The 14,557-nt window shown below is 39.6% G+C and overlaps 1 protein-coding gene across 9 annotated transcripts in view; it reads left to right on the forward strand.

Annotated features, from left to right (window-relative positions):
* Positions 1–14,557, forward strand: part of Frmpd4 (FERM and PDZ domain containing 4) — a 914,754-nt gene that overhangs the window by 865,767 nt on the left and 34,430 nt on the right. For all 9 annotated transcript variants that reach the window (XM_036174309.1, XM_036174310.1, XM_036174315.1 and 6 more), the window contains exons 6-9: positions 4,231–4,335; positions 7,372–7,479; positions 11,629–11,760; positions 13,910–14,029. In XM_036174309.1, the coding sequence (XP_036030202.1) occupies positions 4,231–4,335; positions 7,372–7,479; positions 11,629–11,760; positions 13,910–14,029 (465 nt within the window). The remainder of the gene's footprint in view (positions 1–4,230; positions 4,336–7,371; positions 7,480–11,628; positions 11,761–13,909; positions 14,030–14,557) is intronic.

A 14,557-nucleotide genomic window follows, 5' to 3' on the forward strand; every position in this document is an offset into this window, starting at 1 on the left:
TGCTCATGGAGGCCAGAAGAGGGGATCATATCCCCTGGAACTGGAGTTAGAGATAAATGGTTTTTAGCTGCCATGTGAGTGCTGGGACTTGAACCCATTTTTTCTGGAAGAACAGTTACTGATCTTAACTGATGAGCCATCTCTATAGCTCCAAAATGTCATTTTAAGTTCATACTAATGTATAAAACATTTGCCAATCCAGAACACAAAAAATGCATTTATGGTGGATTTTTAGGCTTTTATTCCAATTCTGTTGACTTCAAATTTCTATTTTGATCATCTCAGATTCCCATGTTAGTCAGTAGTACATGGTTTAATATAGTAAAGAGAATACCCAGGGTGTACATGCTAAAGTTACAAAGAAAAGTGAAGCATCCCCAGCATGACACATTGTGCTCTCTACAGTCACTAACTTTATAAACTATGTTAGTCAACCTCTGTAGATCTGTACCTTAGTTATGTTTCTATTGCTGCCATAAAAAACATAACCAAAAGAAGCTTGGGGAGGAAAGTACTTGTTTCATCTTACATTTCCACATAACAGGTCATCACTGATGGAAGTCAGGGCATAAACTCAAACAGGACAGGAACCTGGAGGCAGGAACTAAAGCAGATGCCATAGAAGAATGCTGCTTACTGCCTTCCTCTTCATGGCTTATTTAGCCTACTTTTTACCTACAACCCTGAACCACCAGGGATAGCACCACCTACAGTGAGCTTCCCCCAACCCCCCCATGTCAATCATCAATGAGGAAAATGGACCACAGGCTAATGTGATGGAGATATTTTCTCCATTTAGGGTCCTCATCCCAGACAATTCTAGCTTGTGTCAAGTTGACAGAAAACTGACCAGGTCAAAGTATCTGTGAGACAACTTAAAGGATGAAAGGTTTAGTTTGTCTCACAATTTTGGAGGTTTCTGTCTGCATATCTCTGTCCTTTGATTCTGGGCCCATCATACAACAAAGTATCACAACAGTGGTAGTATGTAGCAGAGAAAGAAACTTCACCTCATGGCAAACAGGAAGCAGACAGAGAGGAGGGCCCAGAATCCAGGTGAATCTTTGGCAGGCACACCTCCAGTATATAAGGTACTTTTCCTGTTGCTGAACCAAAGCAATTTAAGGAAAGGAGTGTTTGCACCATCTCACAATTTACAGATACAGACCATCATTTTGTCATGAACTTGAGACAACTGGTCTCATTGTATCCACAAACTGGAAGCAGAGAGATGAATGCCAGTCCTCAGCTCACTTTCATTTCTGTCTCTTTTTATTCAGTCCAAGACAACAACTCATGGCACTATATTGCCCACAGTTCAGGTGGGTCTCCATACCTCATTGAACCTAATCTAGGTAATTGTTTGCACACAGGCTTGCTTAGGTTTTGTCTCCTAGGTAACTTCAGAGCCTGTCAAATTAACAAGAAATATTAAGCATCATACCCAGTGACCCATTTCCTCTACCTATCTCCTAAGTTTCTATCACCTCCTAAAATAACACCACTAGTTAGGGCCAAATGTTCGAGGCATGAGCCTATGGGGAAATTTTCATATTTAAACCATAACATAGACAAATCATGCTATGTTTTCAATGAAGCTGAGTAACATCACTCTATTTCTAAAATCATATCAAATGATACACATCTCAAAAGTCAGTTCTGATACATACACCTTTTTATTGAGGCAGGGAATTATGTAGAACATTCTAGAACAATACAGTAAATTATTAAATTGGAAAACCAGGTTGCACAGAGAAGTCAAAGTTGAGTATAAGGTACCTTGAATGAGTTGAACATTTTATTGTCAAACACTGCTAGAAAAGCCATGCATTATTTGTGACATCTCAACCTATGAGTCATGTCTATTCTGGTATTTTTATTGCAGCCACTTCATTTGTGCTCAACACATTATGCCAATGTAAATACTGCCATTCAGAACCATTAAGGGGGAATAATGTTTTTCCTTCAGCTAAAAAGTGGCATATCAAAAGCAAATGAACTCACCCCTGTATGATTTGCTCATTAATCATCACTAAACTTGGCCTATAATTACAGACACTGATGAGAACACACCATTGTCACATCGCTCCAGCACTGCAGTATGACTTCCAAAACTCACACAGAGCTTGCTCAACACTGGCATCTTTTGATGGCCACTCATCCAGAGTGCTTTTCCAGTTTTTTTTAAAGGACAGCCATTCTCTTTAAAATGGCTTGTGTAAGTGGGTGAAATGAAACTTCAGAACAAAAGTCATCCATCTGTCAAGGCTTCTAAGACAATGCACACAGTTCACATAGGTTCAGTAAGGTGTGCAGGGGAATGTTGGAAACATCACCTAGTATAGTTCTGGAAACCTGTAATTCTGGTGCCAGGAAGGGTTATCTAGAAGGATTATAAGCCCTGGGAATTAAGCCGGTGGCAGTGGTGCACGCCTTTTTAAAAAAAATTATAATTAATTTAATTTTTCATATCAGCCACAGATTTCCCTGTCCTTCCTCCTCCCACGCCCCTGCTCTCCCCCCAATCCACTCCCTATTCCCATCTCCTCTAGGGCAAGGACCCCCCTGGGGATTCTGCTCAGTCTGGTAGATTCAGTTGAGGCAGGTCCAGTCCCCTCCTCCCTTCACCCAGGCTAATCCCAGCACTCAGAAGGCAGAGGCAGGCAGATCTACAGAGTGAGATCCAGGACAGGCAACAAAAACTACACAGAGAATCCCTGTCTCAAAAAACCAAAAACCTGTCTCAAAAATAAACAAACAAAAATAGTATTCTCCCGATATTAAGACAAAAAAAATCTGCCCCCAAACATATATGTCATTGCGTATTCTCAACAATGATTTTATATTATAATAAAATACACATATGTAACATAAAGTATGCTTTTTTAACTGTACAATTCATCAGTATTACATAACATCCATGATTTATTAAGCATCCCTGTTGCCTTCTCATCACTCACAGAGGAAATTCCTATTAAACATTTATTCCTCCTCTTGCTTCTGCCCCTGTTCCAAATTTGTCTTTTTTCTGCTCTGAGCTGTTTCACATAAATATAATTATGCAATACTTGGTCTTTTCTGTCTGATTTCATTCATACCATGCTTCAAGATTATGTCATCAATCAATATTCTATTGTATAAACATACCATATTTTATATATCCATTCCATCGTGTTTTTACTTATTTAATTGATTTCCAGAATATGTGTATTTTGCAAGGTGTGGAGTCCTTTAAATTTTTTGTTATTTAACTTTAAAAAGAGGTATGCATTATGATCATAAGTTTGGGGGCCATGAAAATAATATTATATACATGAGGTTAAGCCTTTATGTAGTTTCAAGGGTCAGTTACTAGACTGTATTGTACAAAAGCCTCAATGCCTACAGAATAAGGAGCATGCAAATCAGTCTGTACACTAGGCAATTGCCAATATTTGACCATTTTACTTTATAAACCAGCAATCATCTGATTCTCTGTTAAATCCAATGGAGAATAAAGGTTGTTTTTGTTTTATAAAACTAGTGATGATGTCAATAGATGGGAGTTCAATTGCCTTTAGGATTTTCTAAAATTACGTAAGGATGGTTTTCAGATGGTTTGACTTGACCAAAGCCATGCAGCAAGGAATCCACTTTGTCCTAGCACCCTTCTAAGCAGATGCTCCCATTGCTTTTATGGTTTCCAAGGAAGAGCTGTGACATTCAGCCCTTCATTCCAAGAAAAACAGTGAAGAATCACAAAATATAATGCACCTAAAATAAGGCAAACCATAAAGTCTGGAGTTCAACTCTTAATTGTCAGTCAGAGTTTCCTCCTACCCTGCCCATTAAGATCCAAGATCATAGATTACCTGCATAAGGCTGAAAGCCAGGTTGCAGAGATATAAAGCATAGAGGCTTAAGGCAAAATCACTTCCCACTTCTGAATTATTTTCAGAGCTCTGCATTCAAAGCAAGGTTTAAAAGATCCTTGGGATTGTGAATAGTAAGAACATGGAACATACTGTGCTTCTGGTCTGGTCATTAAATCAAGGTTATTAATTTACAGTCATGACAGAGTTTCAATCACATCCATAATTTGCATTTTGTCCTTGAATTGGGCATGCACCGAATATTTTACATTTTAGCGACAATGATGCATACCTTTGAGGATAAAGATGAAAAAAAAACTGTCACAAGGTTTGTGTTAGAATGCCAGTAATTGGATAAAAATCTTTCCATTTCCTCTAGTCTCCCAAATCAGCATTTATTAGTGCTGCAAAAAAGGCAAGATTGAAGTCCAACCCGGTCAAAGTGCGCTTTTCCGAAGAGGTCATCATCAACGGCCAAGTGTCGGTAAGTTTACCATTATCTGTGTTGTTATGCAGAGAATCACTGAGGCAGAGGCTGTGCTTGAGTCAAGCCAATAATGTTACTAGAATACATGGATAATGCAGACATCAAAAGTATTCTTCATTTTCTACACTTTCCAAAGATAGGAGAATGCATTCTGTTTCATTTTCATTTTTGTTTTAGGTTTTGGAATGCTTTTACAAGGGTACTAATAGTTTGGGAGTCTTGAAAATTTCAGACTTTTTGTTGATGGTTGTTGGCTATTATTGGTGATGTTTAAATGAATTCTTAGGAATAGACCTTCATTTGTGATCTGTTTGCTGTGGATCACACTCTTCCCTGAAGTTAGCCCTGGGTCTGTATTGGAAGCTGTGGACATGCATATCCTGAGCAAGGCACTTATGAATCTTCTTATCACCAGCCCAACCTAGGACTTTCCAACTTGGAGATCAGGGAATTGAAATATCTGATAATTCTCTTTCATCTGTGATAAAATACCAAGCCTAAACTACTTCATAAAGGAAGGATCCTCATCATTGCAAAGGATCCAGTCTATATTCCTTGGCTTTTGATTCTTGCCTTATGGTATGGCAGAACATCATAGCAGCAGGAGCTTGTAGCAGAGGCTACTCAGCTCACAACATCCAGAAAGTAAAGAGAAATTGAGATAGATATGGATAATGAGAGGAAAGAAAGAAATATAGATAAAATACGAGTGAGAGAAGGAGAATCTGTGTCCATCTAGGGTCTGAGACTTTCTTCCCTATTATCCCATCTGGACTCTTAACCTTTGATGACAGCCCCTATATTCAGGACAGGTCTTCTCCCCTCTGTCAATTATCTTTGAAATGTCCTCATAGATACACCCAGGGATGTGCTTTACTAATCTCCTAGGTGGCTCTCAATCAAAACTAGTTGATAATAAAGATTAAGTATCGTGGTTAGTCAATCTGACAAACAGTTGGGACATTTTGAGAAAAGATCTGAGTCTGTCACTGTTATCCTGTGGACATTTTGTACTGTCCTGTAAACTTGATGCATTCTGCTCCCTGCAATGGATCTCCATCAATCTAAGCACACGGTTACCACATGTCACCAACTCAGTGGAGGAGCAGAAGATTCTAGGCATAGAAAAATAAATATATCACATCAAAATTTCATAAGAAAATTATCTTTCCACCCCAGGGATTCTCAGCATGTGACTGAGCATCTAAAGAAAGAATAATGTTCTAGAAGCTTCTGCAACCGTGTCATTTCAACCCCATTTATACCCAGGCTCATGTGAGGCAGCTGGAATGTGAGGACATTGAAGAAGAGCCAGTGTTCTCTGCAGTCTTTGTTGCCTTACCATGATCCTATAAAGGATCTTCAGTTGCACATCTAACCCTCAGCCCATGGAATCTCATCCTTTTTAATATGCTCTTCTCAGTCACAAGGTGCCTTGTCTTCCGAATTTAAAGTCAGACTTACTCATTGAATCAAGCAGCAAGAAGGTCACAGAGGAAGGTCATGGCAGTAGAAATGAGGAGAAGAAATTCAGAGAAAGAAATGGGCAGTGAAAGCCAAGGGACCAGTTAATGAGATATACAAGGGTTGAGTTTGCTCAGACTGTAAAACACTTATAAACATCTGTGCATCTGGTCTTCAGTTCCTTCATCTACACACCAAAGGACATATGGCTTTGCTATTTCTATGTCTCCCCAAACCCCGGGCCTCTGTGACAACAAATATATGTGTATAACACAGTTCCCTCCAAGGACTCATGAATCTTACAGGAATCCATCTACTTCTCTCCTTCATCTCTCTCATCATCTCTCATGACTTCCAATTAAAGGAAGCATCCTAAGGAATGCCTTTCTCAGGTTCACTCTTGGTCATATTTCAAGTTGGCATCATTTTTGAGTTATTTCTAGATTATATTATGAGCTGTTCATTATCGCTTTGACTTAGCACTTCACTTCTTTTTTTGTGGCACTGGGAATGGAATGCAGAGCCCTCCCACATACCAGGTTTGCTCGTTAGTTTTTGTCAAGTTGGTACAAACTAGAGACACCTGGGAAGAGGAAAACTTAGTTAAGAAACTATATTCATCAGTTTGGCCTGTGGGCATGTTTCTGGAGTTTTCTTGGATTGCTAATTGATATGGGAGGACCCAGAGCATTGTGACCAGTGCCATCTCTGAGCAGGCCGTCCTGAATTGTATAAGAAAGGCAATTTAATGTGAGCCTGGAAGAAAACTAGTAAGCAGTATTCCTCCATGGTCTCTGCTTCAGTCCCTGTCTCCAGGTCCTGCCTTGAATTCCTGCTCGAGCTTCTTCCAATTCTGGGCTGTAACCTGTAAACTAAAATAAACCCTTTCCTCTCCAAGTTGCTTTTAGTCATGGCATTTTATCACAGCGACAAAAAATCTAACTAGGACATCAAGCAAGTGCTATACCACTGAGCTGAAAGCCTTGACCCTGTCTTTTTCTCTTTTAGCACACTAGCTTGCCTCTTATGTTTTCCTTTTGAGATGAGAAACATTCCTAAATGGGTTACAAAGAGTTTTAAAAAAATAATTTTACTCTTGAGCTCCTTCATGCTTGTGACTCATTTACATGACCACCACCAGAGACCAGCAGTCTCCTGTCACACAGCATCATTGATGGTCTTCATTTTGTTCATTTAATCCTGATTCACAAAAGTCAGAGCTTGTGTTTCCAAACACAGATTCTTGTCTAAAAAGGAATTACGTCTGTAATAATGTTTTCCATTGGGGAATCTTTCTTTGTAAAAAATGCATCTGATTTTTCTGATAGGCAAAAATGTCTTTTGTTGGAGTTTCATGGGTTATTTGTAGCTGGAAAACAATATTGCTATGAATGCCTTAGTTCATATCCCACCAAAGGAATACCTATTTGGTCTGTGAGCATTTGGTTATTAATTCATTATTCTATTGTGATAAGAATAAACAATAGACATGTGTCGCTACTGTCAAGAGTAAATCTCTACTTTGACTAACCTTCACAGCCACCATTTCTCTTTTCTGTTGTTAAACAGGAAACTGTTAAGGACAACTCACTTCTTTTTATGCCAAATGTTTTGAAAGTCTATTTGGAAAATGGACAGACCAAATCCTTTCGCTTTGACTGCAGCACCTCCATCAAGGTAAGCTGACATTTGAACCCCCGGGCCTGTACTCAGTATGTAAAACCAAACCAAGACAGAATGCATAAACAGAAAAGGCTCTGGAGTCTTTTATTTGTATTGGTGATACAAACACTGGAACATGCTTTCTCTAAAGGAACACCAGGACTAGTGATTTTCATGCAACCACACATTAATTAAAATAGCATAACAGTCACCAAGAAGGTTTGGCATCCTGCCCAAAGCCAACAGGATTTCCTAGCAATGTCAACCACCAAGAAGATTAGGGTATTAACTATTAATTAAATATCTGTCATTTTTGGTGTCCAGCAAAAACAAGGGGTAGAATAATGTAAAGTTAACATTTACTTTTGATTGCTTTAGCCAATTGCTGGAAAATGCCACATAACAATTTGAAACTGAGGCTTATTTCTCAGGAGGTGGTTAAAGGATGAGCCATCATGTAATCCCATGATTTCTGAGCCATAGGTGAGTTTTACATAATAGGTTTCATAGCAAAGGGTATAGGTTTTCCCTCATGCTTCTTTCCTAGAAAAGAAAAGAGCATATTCTCCTCTTTTTTATTGTACAAAAGTATGTTCAGAAATTGATTGCTCCCCAATGTCTCATCAGCCTAAAATAGGCTTTCTTCAAATGGCACAGTCAGAAAGATTTTATGGAGGTAAAAATGTACCTAGTGATGATCTTTACCATAATCTAGCAAGAGACTATCAAGTCTGTGTTTAAAATGTCTATCAATAGTCACCCATTAATTCTCTGTGTTTGAAATGACTCAGAGTAGATCTCACCTGTGCAAACGGTTCTACACAGCTCACTTGCTGTGCATTCTTATTGTATAATACCAGCAAGCAGCTGGGTTTAAATTGCCTTAAATCCATGGTGATTCAGTAGGCAGTAGAAAGAACAATATTAGTAGATGGATATAGGAGCACCAAGTCATCCTTAATTGCCCCAGATGAAATACTAGTTCCCTTCATATAAAAGACCACTACTTTGAAATGGTGATGGCTAATAAAATCTTTTTCCTTTTTTCATATTCAATAACAATGTATGACAAGAGGATAGTTGATCTAATAATCAATCAAGTAAAAGAGGAGTCAGCAAATTCTTTCTGGAAAGAAGAAGAGAGTAACCATTTTGGGCTTTGGGGCCATCTGTTGTCTGTGGGAATTATTGGATTATTTTGTTGCACCAGGAAAACAGCCACAGAGAGGTGGCACTGGGAGGTCCTCAAGACCACCTTTCAGGTGAATAATCTTCTTGAGAAGACCTAGATCTCAAATATTTTCCTCTCACATTCTAGTTCATTATAGCAGAGGATGAGAAGACAAGCTGGATTCAACAAGGGAAGTCAGCCCATAGGACAGCTTCCAGAGTCCCCTCCCTATGGACACCTACAGGCAGTGTTATAGTCTCCCAGATATGATGTAACAATATACACAGAATATTACTAAGAAAACTCCCCTTTGTCTTGATGTCCATAGATTTTATTGGAGACTGGTCACATAGACACAGCTGACCAACTGCATGGCTTGACTTAGGTGCCTTGCCCCTCTAGAGGTCAAATTGATGTTGCACAGGCCAAGATTATTTGTGGGCTAATAGCAAAAACTGTCTGTTATGGACTAGAGCTTTAGCAACAGCATAATGACTCCTGCCAGGCAGACCACTGAAGAGCTAAGAGGTCCTTTTCTAAATAGTGACACATCAGAGCCACATCTCTCTTTAGGAAATGCTGATTCTTTCCTGCATACACTTTGTGTGAGCAAATGAGGATGACCAGTTGGACCTATGGGCTATTGTTTGCAGACCCTAGAACCCATGCACAAAAGTACACTACTATGAATCTCTCTGCTCTTATGTACTTATTCTGTGGTCTCAACTGCTCAGCTCCTTGCTATACTTTGTCACACCTTCTATCTCACTTGAAGACATATGCTATGACTTGAGTCCATTTCTTACCAGAAACCAGTCTAACTGAAAAAAGTTCTACTGTTCATTCCTTCTGGCTTCCTTTTTGTAGCAAGTCACACTAGACTGAGTTTGGTTTCCTGGTGGATTACAGGTGACAAGGAGACTAGGAGCTGTGCAAAGAGTTCACAACAAATTCAGGATACCTTATCTTGTACCTACCAGCCTTATTAGCACAACAGACATTGGCTGGCAAGCATAAAATAGAAACCATGCAGTGATGAAAGAAAGGTGACAGCTGCTGGATGCAATTTGCCAAAATTCTTGTTACAGAGTTAGAATAGGGAGCAACTATTGAGGTCATTTTACACATACACACACACACACACACACACACACACACACACACACACACCCCACTGGTTTACAAAAATGTCACATAGAGTTCAGGTAGCCACACAAAGCCTGGGTTATGTTTCTCTTTCCTCAATTTCATGTGAAAAATGTAAAGCAAGAGATATTTTAGATCACATTCAACACAATCAAGGAATTTTGGTTGAACAATTATTCTTTGGAGAGGCATGGAGGTGGCTTTTGTGGATTTTGTCTTAATAAGGCCTGAAGGAATGGCAAAGGGGCAGAAAGTAGAGTCCATCAAAAACCAACTTCACATATGGGAAGGTTTCTCTACCATAACAACCCAACTATTGTGGCTTTGGAATAGATGATTATTTGCCATGGTTGCCCTGTGCATTGTTCGGACACTGACCAGCATCCTCACTCTCAACAGGACTTGGGGCACTTGACCAAAAATTACCTTGAAGATGGATCCTTTACTAGTTTCAAATCTATGAACAAATGAAAGGCTGAGGAGACTAGCTGTGCCTTGCAGTACATCCTTTATTTGTGTACTCAACACTTTCTGACTATAACTGTTTAATCCTATCAAAGATTACAGACATAGCTTGCTCATTTTATCTTCCCCAGGGATGTCAAATAAACATATACTGTTGTGGTGGTGCTCTCTGTGTAAATGACATTATAATAAATGCTTTGTAAGTACTAACTCATTTGATTCCTATATCAATTCCAAGGCAGTCATTGTTATCACTTCCAATTTACAGGTAGGGAAACTGAGATACTTAGAGGTTGAATGACTCCCCAGCACTGTGAAGTTTAGAAGCATGAGGACAGGAATTAGAAACCAGGCTTTCTTAGGAGATTCACCACTATCATGGTGATCTTTCAGAACAGGCTACATCTTGTATACTATTGGGGGCAGGACTAAAATGATGAACATTTCAGGCCTCACAGGCTCAACTCTGTTCATGCAGTGTATGGACAATAAGGCAACCATGGACAACAAATGGTTTGACTCTGTCCCAATAAAACTTTTACAAATATAGCCGGTCAGTGGTGGCACATGCCTTTAATCCCAGCACTCGGGAGGCAGAGGCAGGCGGATCTCTGTGAGTTCAAGGCCAGCCTGGGCTACCAAGTGAGTTCCAGGAAAGGTGCAAAGCTACACAGAGAAACCCTGTCTCGGGGGGAAAAAAGAAAAAAAAAACTTTTACGAATATGGGTGGTAGGCTAGATTTAGCATGCAGGTCACACTTTACCAGTCCCTGGGGTAGAACACTTTCAGAGCTGTTTTAACTGTTTTCTCATTTAGAAAAGAGGAGATTGAAACTAGCCCTCCATCTGTTAAAAATCTTTCTAATTTAGAACCTCGCACAGGGGCTACAGAGATTACTCAGTAGTTAAGAGCACTGGCTGCTCTTCTAGAAGACTTGGCTTTGATTCCTAGTACACAACCGCCTATAACTTCATTTCCAGGAATGTGATGCCCTCTTCTAGCCTTTCTGGGTGCCAAGCATGCAAGGGCTACACAGCACATATGCAGGAAAAACACCCATGCACACGTTTGTTTTTTGTTTTTTTAAGAACCTTATATGATCACCAAGCTCCTCTTCTAGCTGCTTGCCTTATCTCTCAGATTTGAACTCCATAGAAAGTTTCGGTGGTGGTGGAAGCCAGAAAGGGCCAAGAAGAAAGCCTCAATCCTGTGCTTTTTCACTCTTAACACCATTAGATTTCAGTACCAGTTGACAGTATTCCATTACAGAATGTAAAGCCTAGATATAACAGTTTCTGGTCATGGTAGTCTGTTAAAAAAATAAATAAATAAAAGAGACAGAGCTGATTTTGATATCTTCGTATCACTGTTTGCTCTGTAAGGATGTCATCTTAACCCTGCAAGAGAAGCTGTCTATCAAAGGCATTGAGCACTTCTCTCTCATGCTGGAGCAGAGGACCGAAGGGGCCGGGACCAAGCTACTGTTGCTTCATGAACAAGAGACACTCACTCAGGTCTGTGAAGTAAGCCCAAATGATGCTGCTGGTGGAAGGAGAGCCTGTGCTATCTCCAAATGCCCTCCCTCCAGTCCTCTCCCTATAGCTTCTCTATCCCCCAGGTCCTCCCTGAAGGAAGCACTACCTTCATAATGCACTTGACACCTCAAAACGATAGCCCCCTTTTGGCCAATCTGCTGCAGATCTTCCAGATTTGTCATTCAAAGGCCAGGAAGATACTGGAATGTAGCTCTGCAGAGTGACACTTTCTGATACTGCAATGGCTTCTTTGCTTCTTTTGATCTCTAGTCTCTTCAAAATCATTAAACACAAAATTGTTCCTGAGGGTATGTAAATGAACCAAAGTCATCCAGAACTGAAGACAACATAGATGACTTTGACTATTTTTGGAAGCCTGCAACCACTGCCCCAGTCCTACCCACTAGAAATTCCTGGTTCCTACCCCCATCTGTTCTCTGGGTTCACAAGCTGACTGCTTACTGATGCATCCAACATGACACCATCACCTGTCTCAATTTTAAACAAGCTGAGCATCTTGTTTGAATGTCTAGGTATCCACAAAGTCTTCTTGCATAGGAAAGTTCAACAAAGAGATAACTCTAGAAAGGGGGGGGGACATCATCAGCTGAAGCAGCAAAATAGCACCAAGGGCATGGAAGGACAGGAAGCATTGTCATGCTAAAGTGCTTCTAATTTGATACATGATTAAAAGCTAGTATCTGGGGGCGGGGTGGAGGGATGGCTCGGCAGTTAAGAACATGTACTGCTCTTCTAGAGGACCTGAGTTCAATTCCCAGAACCCACATCAGGTGGTTCACAACTGCCTAGAACTTCAATTCCAGGAGATCTGACACATCTGGCCTCTTCAGGGACCTGCACTCACATGTACATATCTAATTAAAACTGAAAATAATTCTTTAAACAAAAATCACAACCTAACACTGCATGCATCAATTCCCTGAAATAGCCCTATTCTTTTAACAAAATCCAACAGAATGTAATGGATTAGGAAAATTACAATGCATATTGATTGCCATTTCTGTATCTAAACTTGACCTATGATTTCCATCAGATTTAAATGTACATAGCCATATTTAAAGTCACTTTCAAAATGACCCATGACAAAGCACTCTTAGAAATAGATGGCTTCTTTTATGTAATGTCATAAGGGAAACATCACTTATGTTCACAACTCCTCAAGTTAAAACTCATTGTGTATCTATGTTCCCCTGGAAATAGAACCTTAGCCAAACACTTGAATGTGTGGAAGTTCCCTGAGAGATCATGGTCAAAACTTGGAGGAGGTAGAAAATGGGAATGTGGCAAATTGGGAGCCAATAGAAATATCTCATTAAGCTCTTTGCACCATGGGACCTGGAGCCCCATCCTACTAGAAAGCTCTGAGTGGCAGCATAGAACACTTGTCAATGGTTCCTCATCTGGAGTGTGCTGAGCAATCAGTTGGCCTGTCATTAATAGCAGGCTATGCCTGATGACTCCTCAAATTCCCTGATCCATCAAACAGTCACAGGTACATGCCATAAATAACCTTTAGCCTGTGGCAGTAAGATGTAGAGTGATATGGGCAGCCCTCCAGTTCCTGAATCTAATGAGAGTCCCACAATTTACCCTTTCCCTTTCCAGTTCTGCTCAAACTTCTGCCTATTGCATGGACCTTATGGGGAAGTGTTATGGTGATTTAGGTGAACAAAGATTCAAAACTTTTTGTGATGCTCCATATCCAAAAACTAAAAAAAATAATAATAATAATGGGTTAAATGGCCTGAAAAAAGGTAGCTACATACTTTTGAACCATCCAGGATAATGAAACCATTACCGTCTCAGAACAGGATAAGAATTGGTATGATATTATGATATTGTTGTGTGTCTAAACTCCTGTCAACTCCTTTCCTGTACTGCCTTCTCTTTCTTTTCCTGGCCTATCCTTTGAACATTCCCATATCAAATCTGTTATGTACAAATCCCGACCCCCCCCCCAAGTCTGCTCCTAGGGACCCCAGCCTCACACAAATGCCAATTTGAAGATTTTGTTAATGTAGAAAGAAAGGGGATTTTGATTCTGTGGCTCTCAGCCCTTTCTCAGTCAGCACCAAGAAGTTCTTAAATGATGTGTTTGGTTATCCAGGTGACACAGAGGCCCAGCTCTCATAAGATGAGATGTCTTTTCCGGATCAGTTTTGTCCCAAAGGATCCCATTGACCTGTTAAGGAGAGATCCAGTTGCTTTTGAGTATCTCTATGTTCAGGTAGGTAAAATTTTTAGATTTTTCTATATGAATGTTGAGGTGAACATAAAGTGACCTCTTCATTGTTGTTCTTCCTATCACCCACCCAAAGCTCAATGAAACATAAAATAAGTGTGTGATGCTCTTAACATTTCTATATTTGGTTTTGACATAACTTTATACTCCCATAAAGGTGTCAAGAATAGTAATCTACACCCTCCATCAAGATTCATTGTTACTATTATCTCAAGTGTAATTTATATTTAATGCAGGTACATATTCCTTTTCTCTTTCATCAAGAAATTCACACGCAATCATATTTTTTCTACAGTACATGAAAGCTAATTTCCAGAATCATGAATTATTTTTTATATTAAATATGCCATGTATTTTCCAATATAACTTATATATTATATATTTTCTTAAATAAATTCTGTTCAATAAACAAAATCAAGAAATAGGATATCGATGCATGTCCCTTATCTCATCTTTGTTCTACATCCGAATGATGCCTGTTATCCCCCAAATATCCTTTATGCCATCTTTTTT

Source organism: Onychomys torridus, chromosome X (assembly GCF_903995425.1).
Source record: "Onychomys torridus chromosome X, mOncTor1.1, whole genome shotgun sequence".
Lineage (NCBI taxonomy): Eukaryota > Metazoa > Chordata > Mammalia > Rodentia > Cricetidae > Onychomys > Onychomys torridus.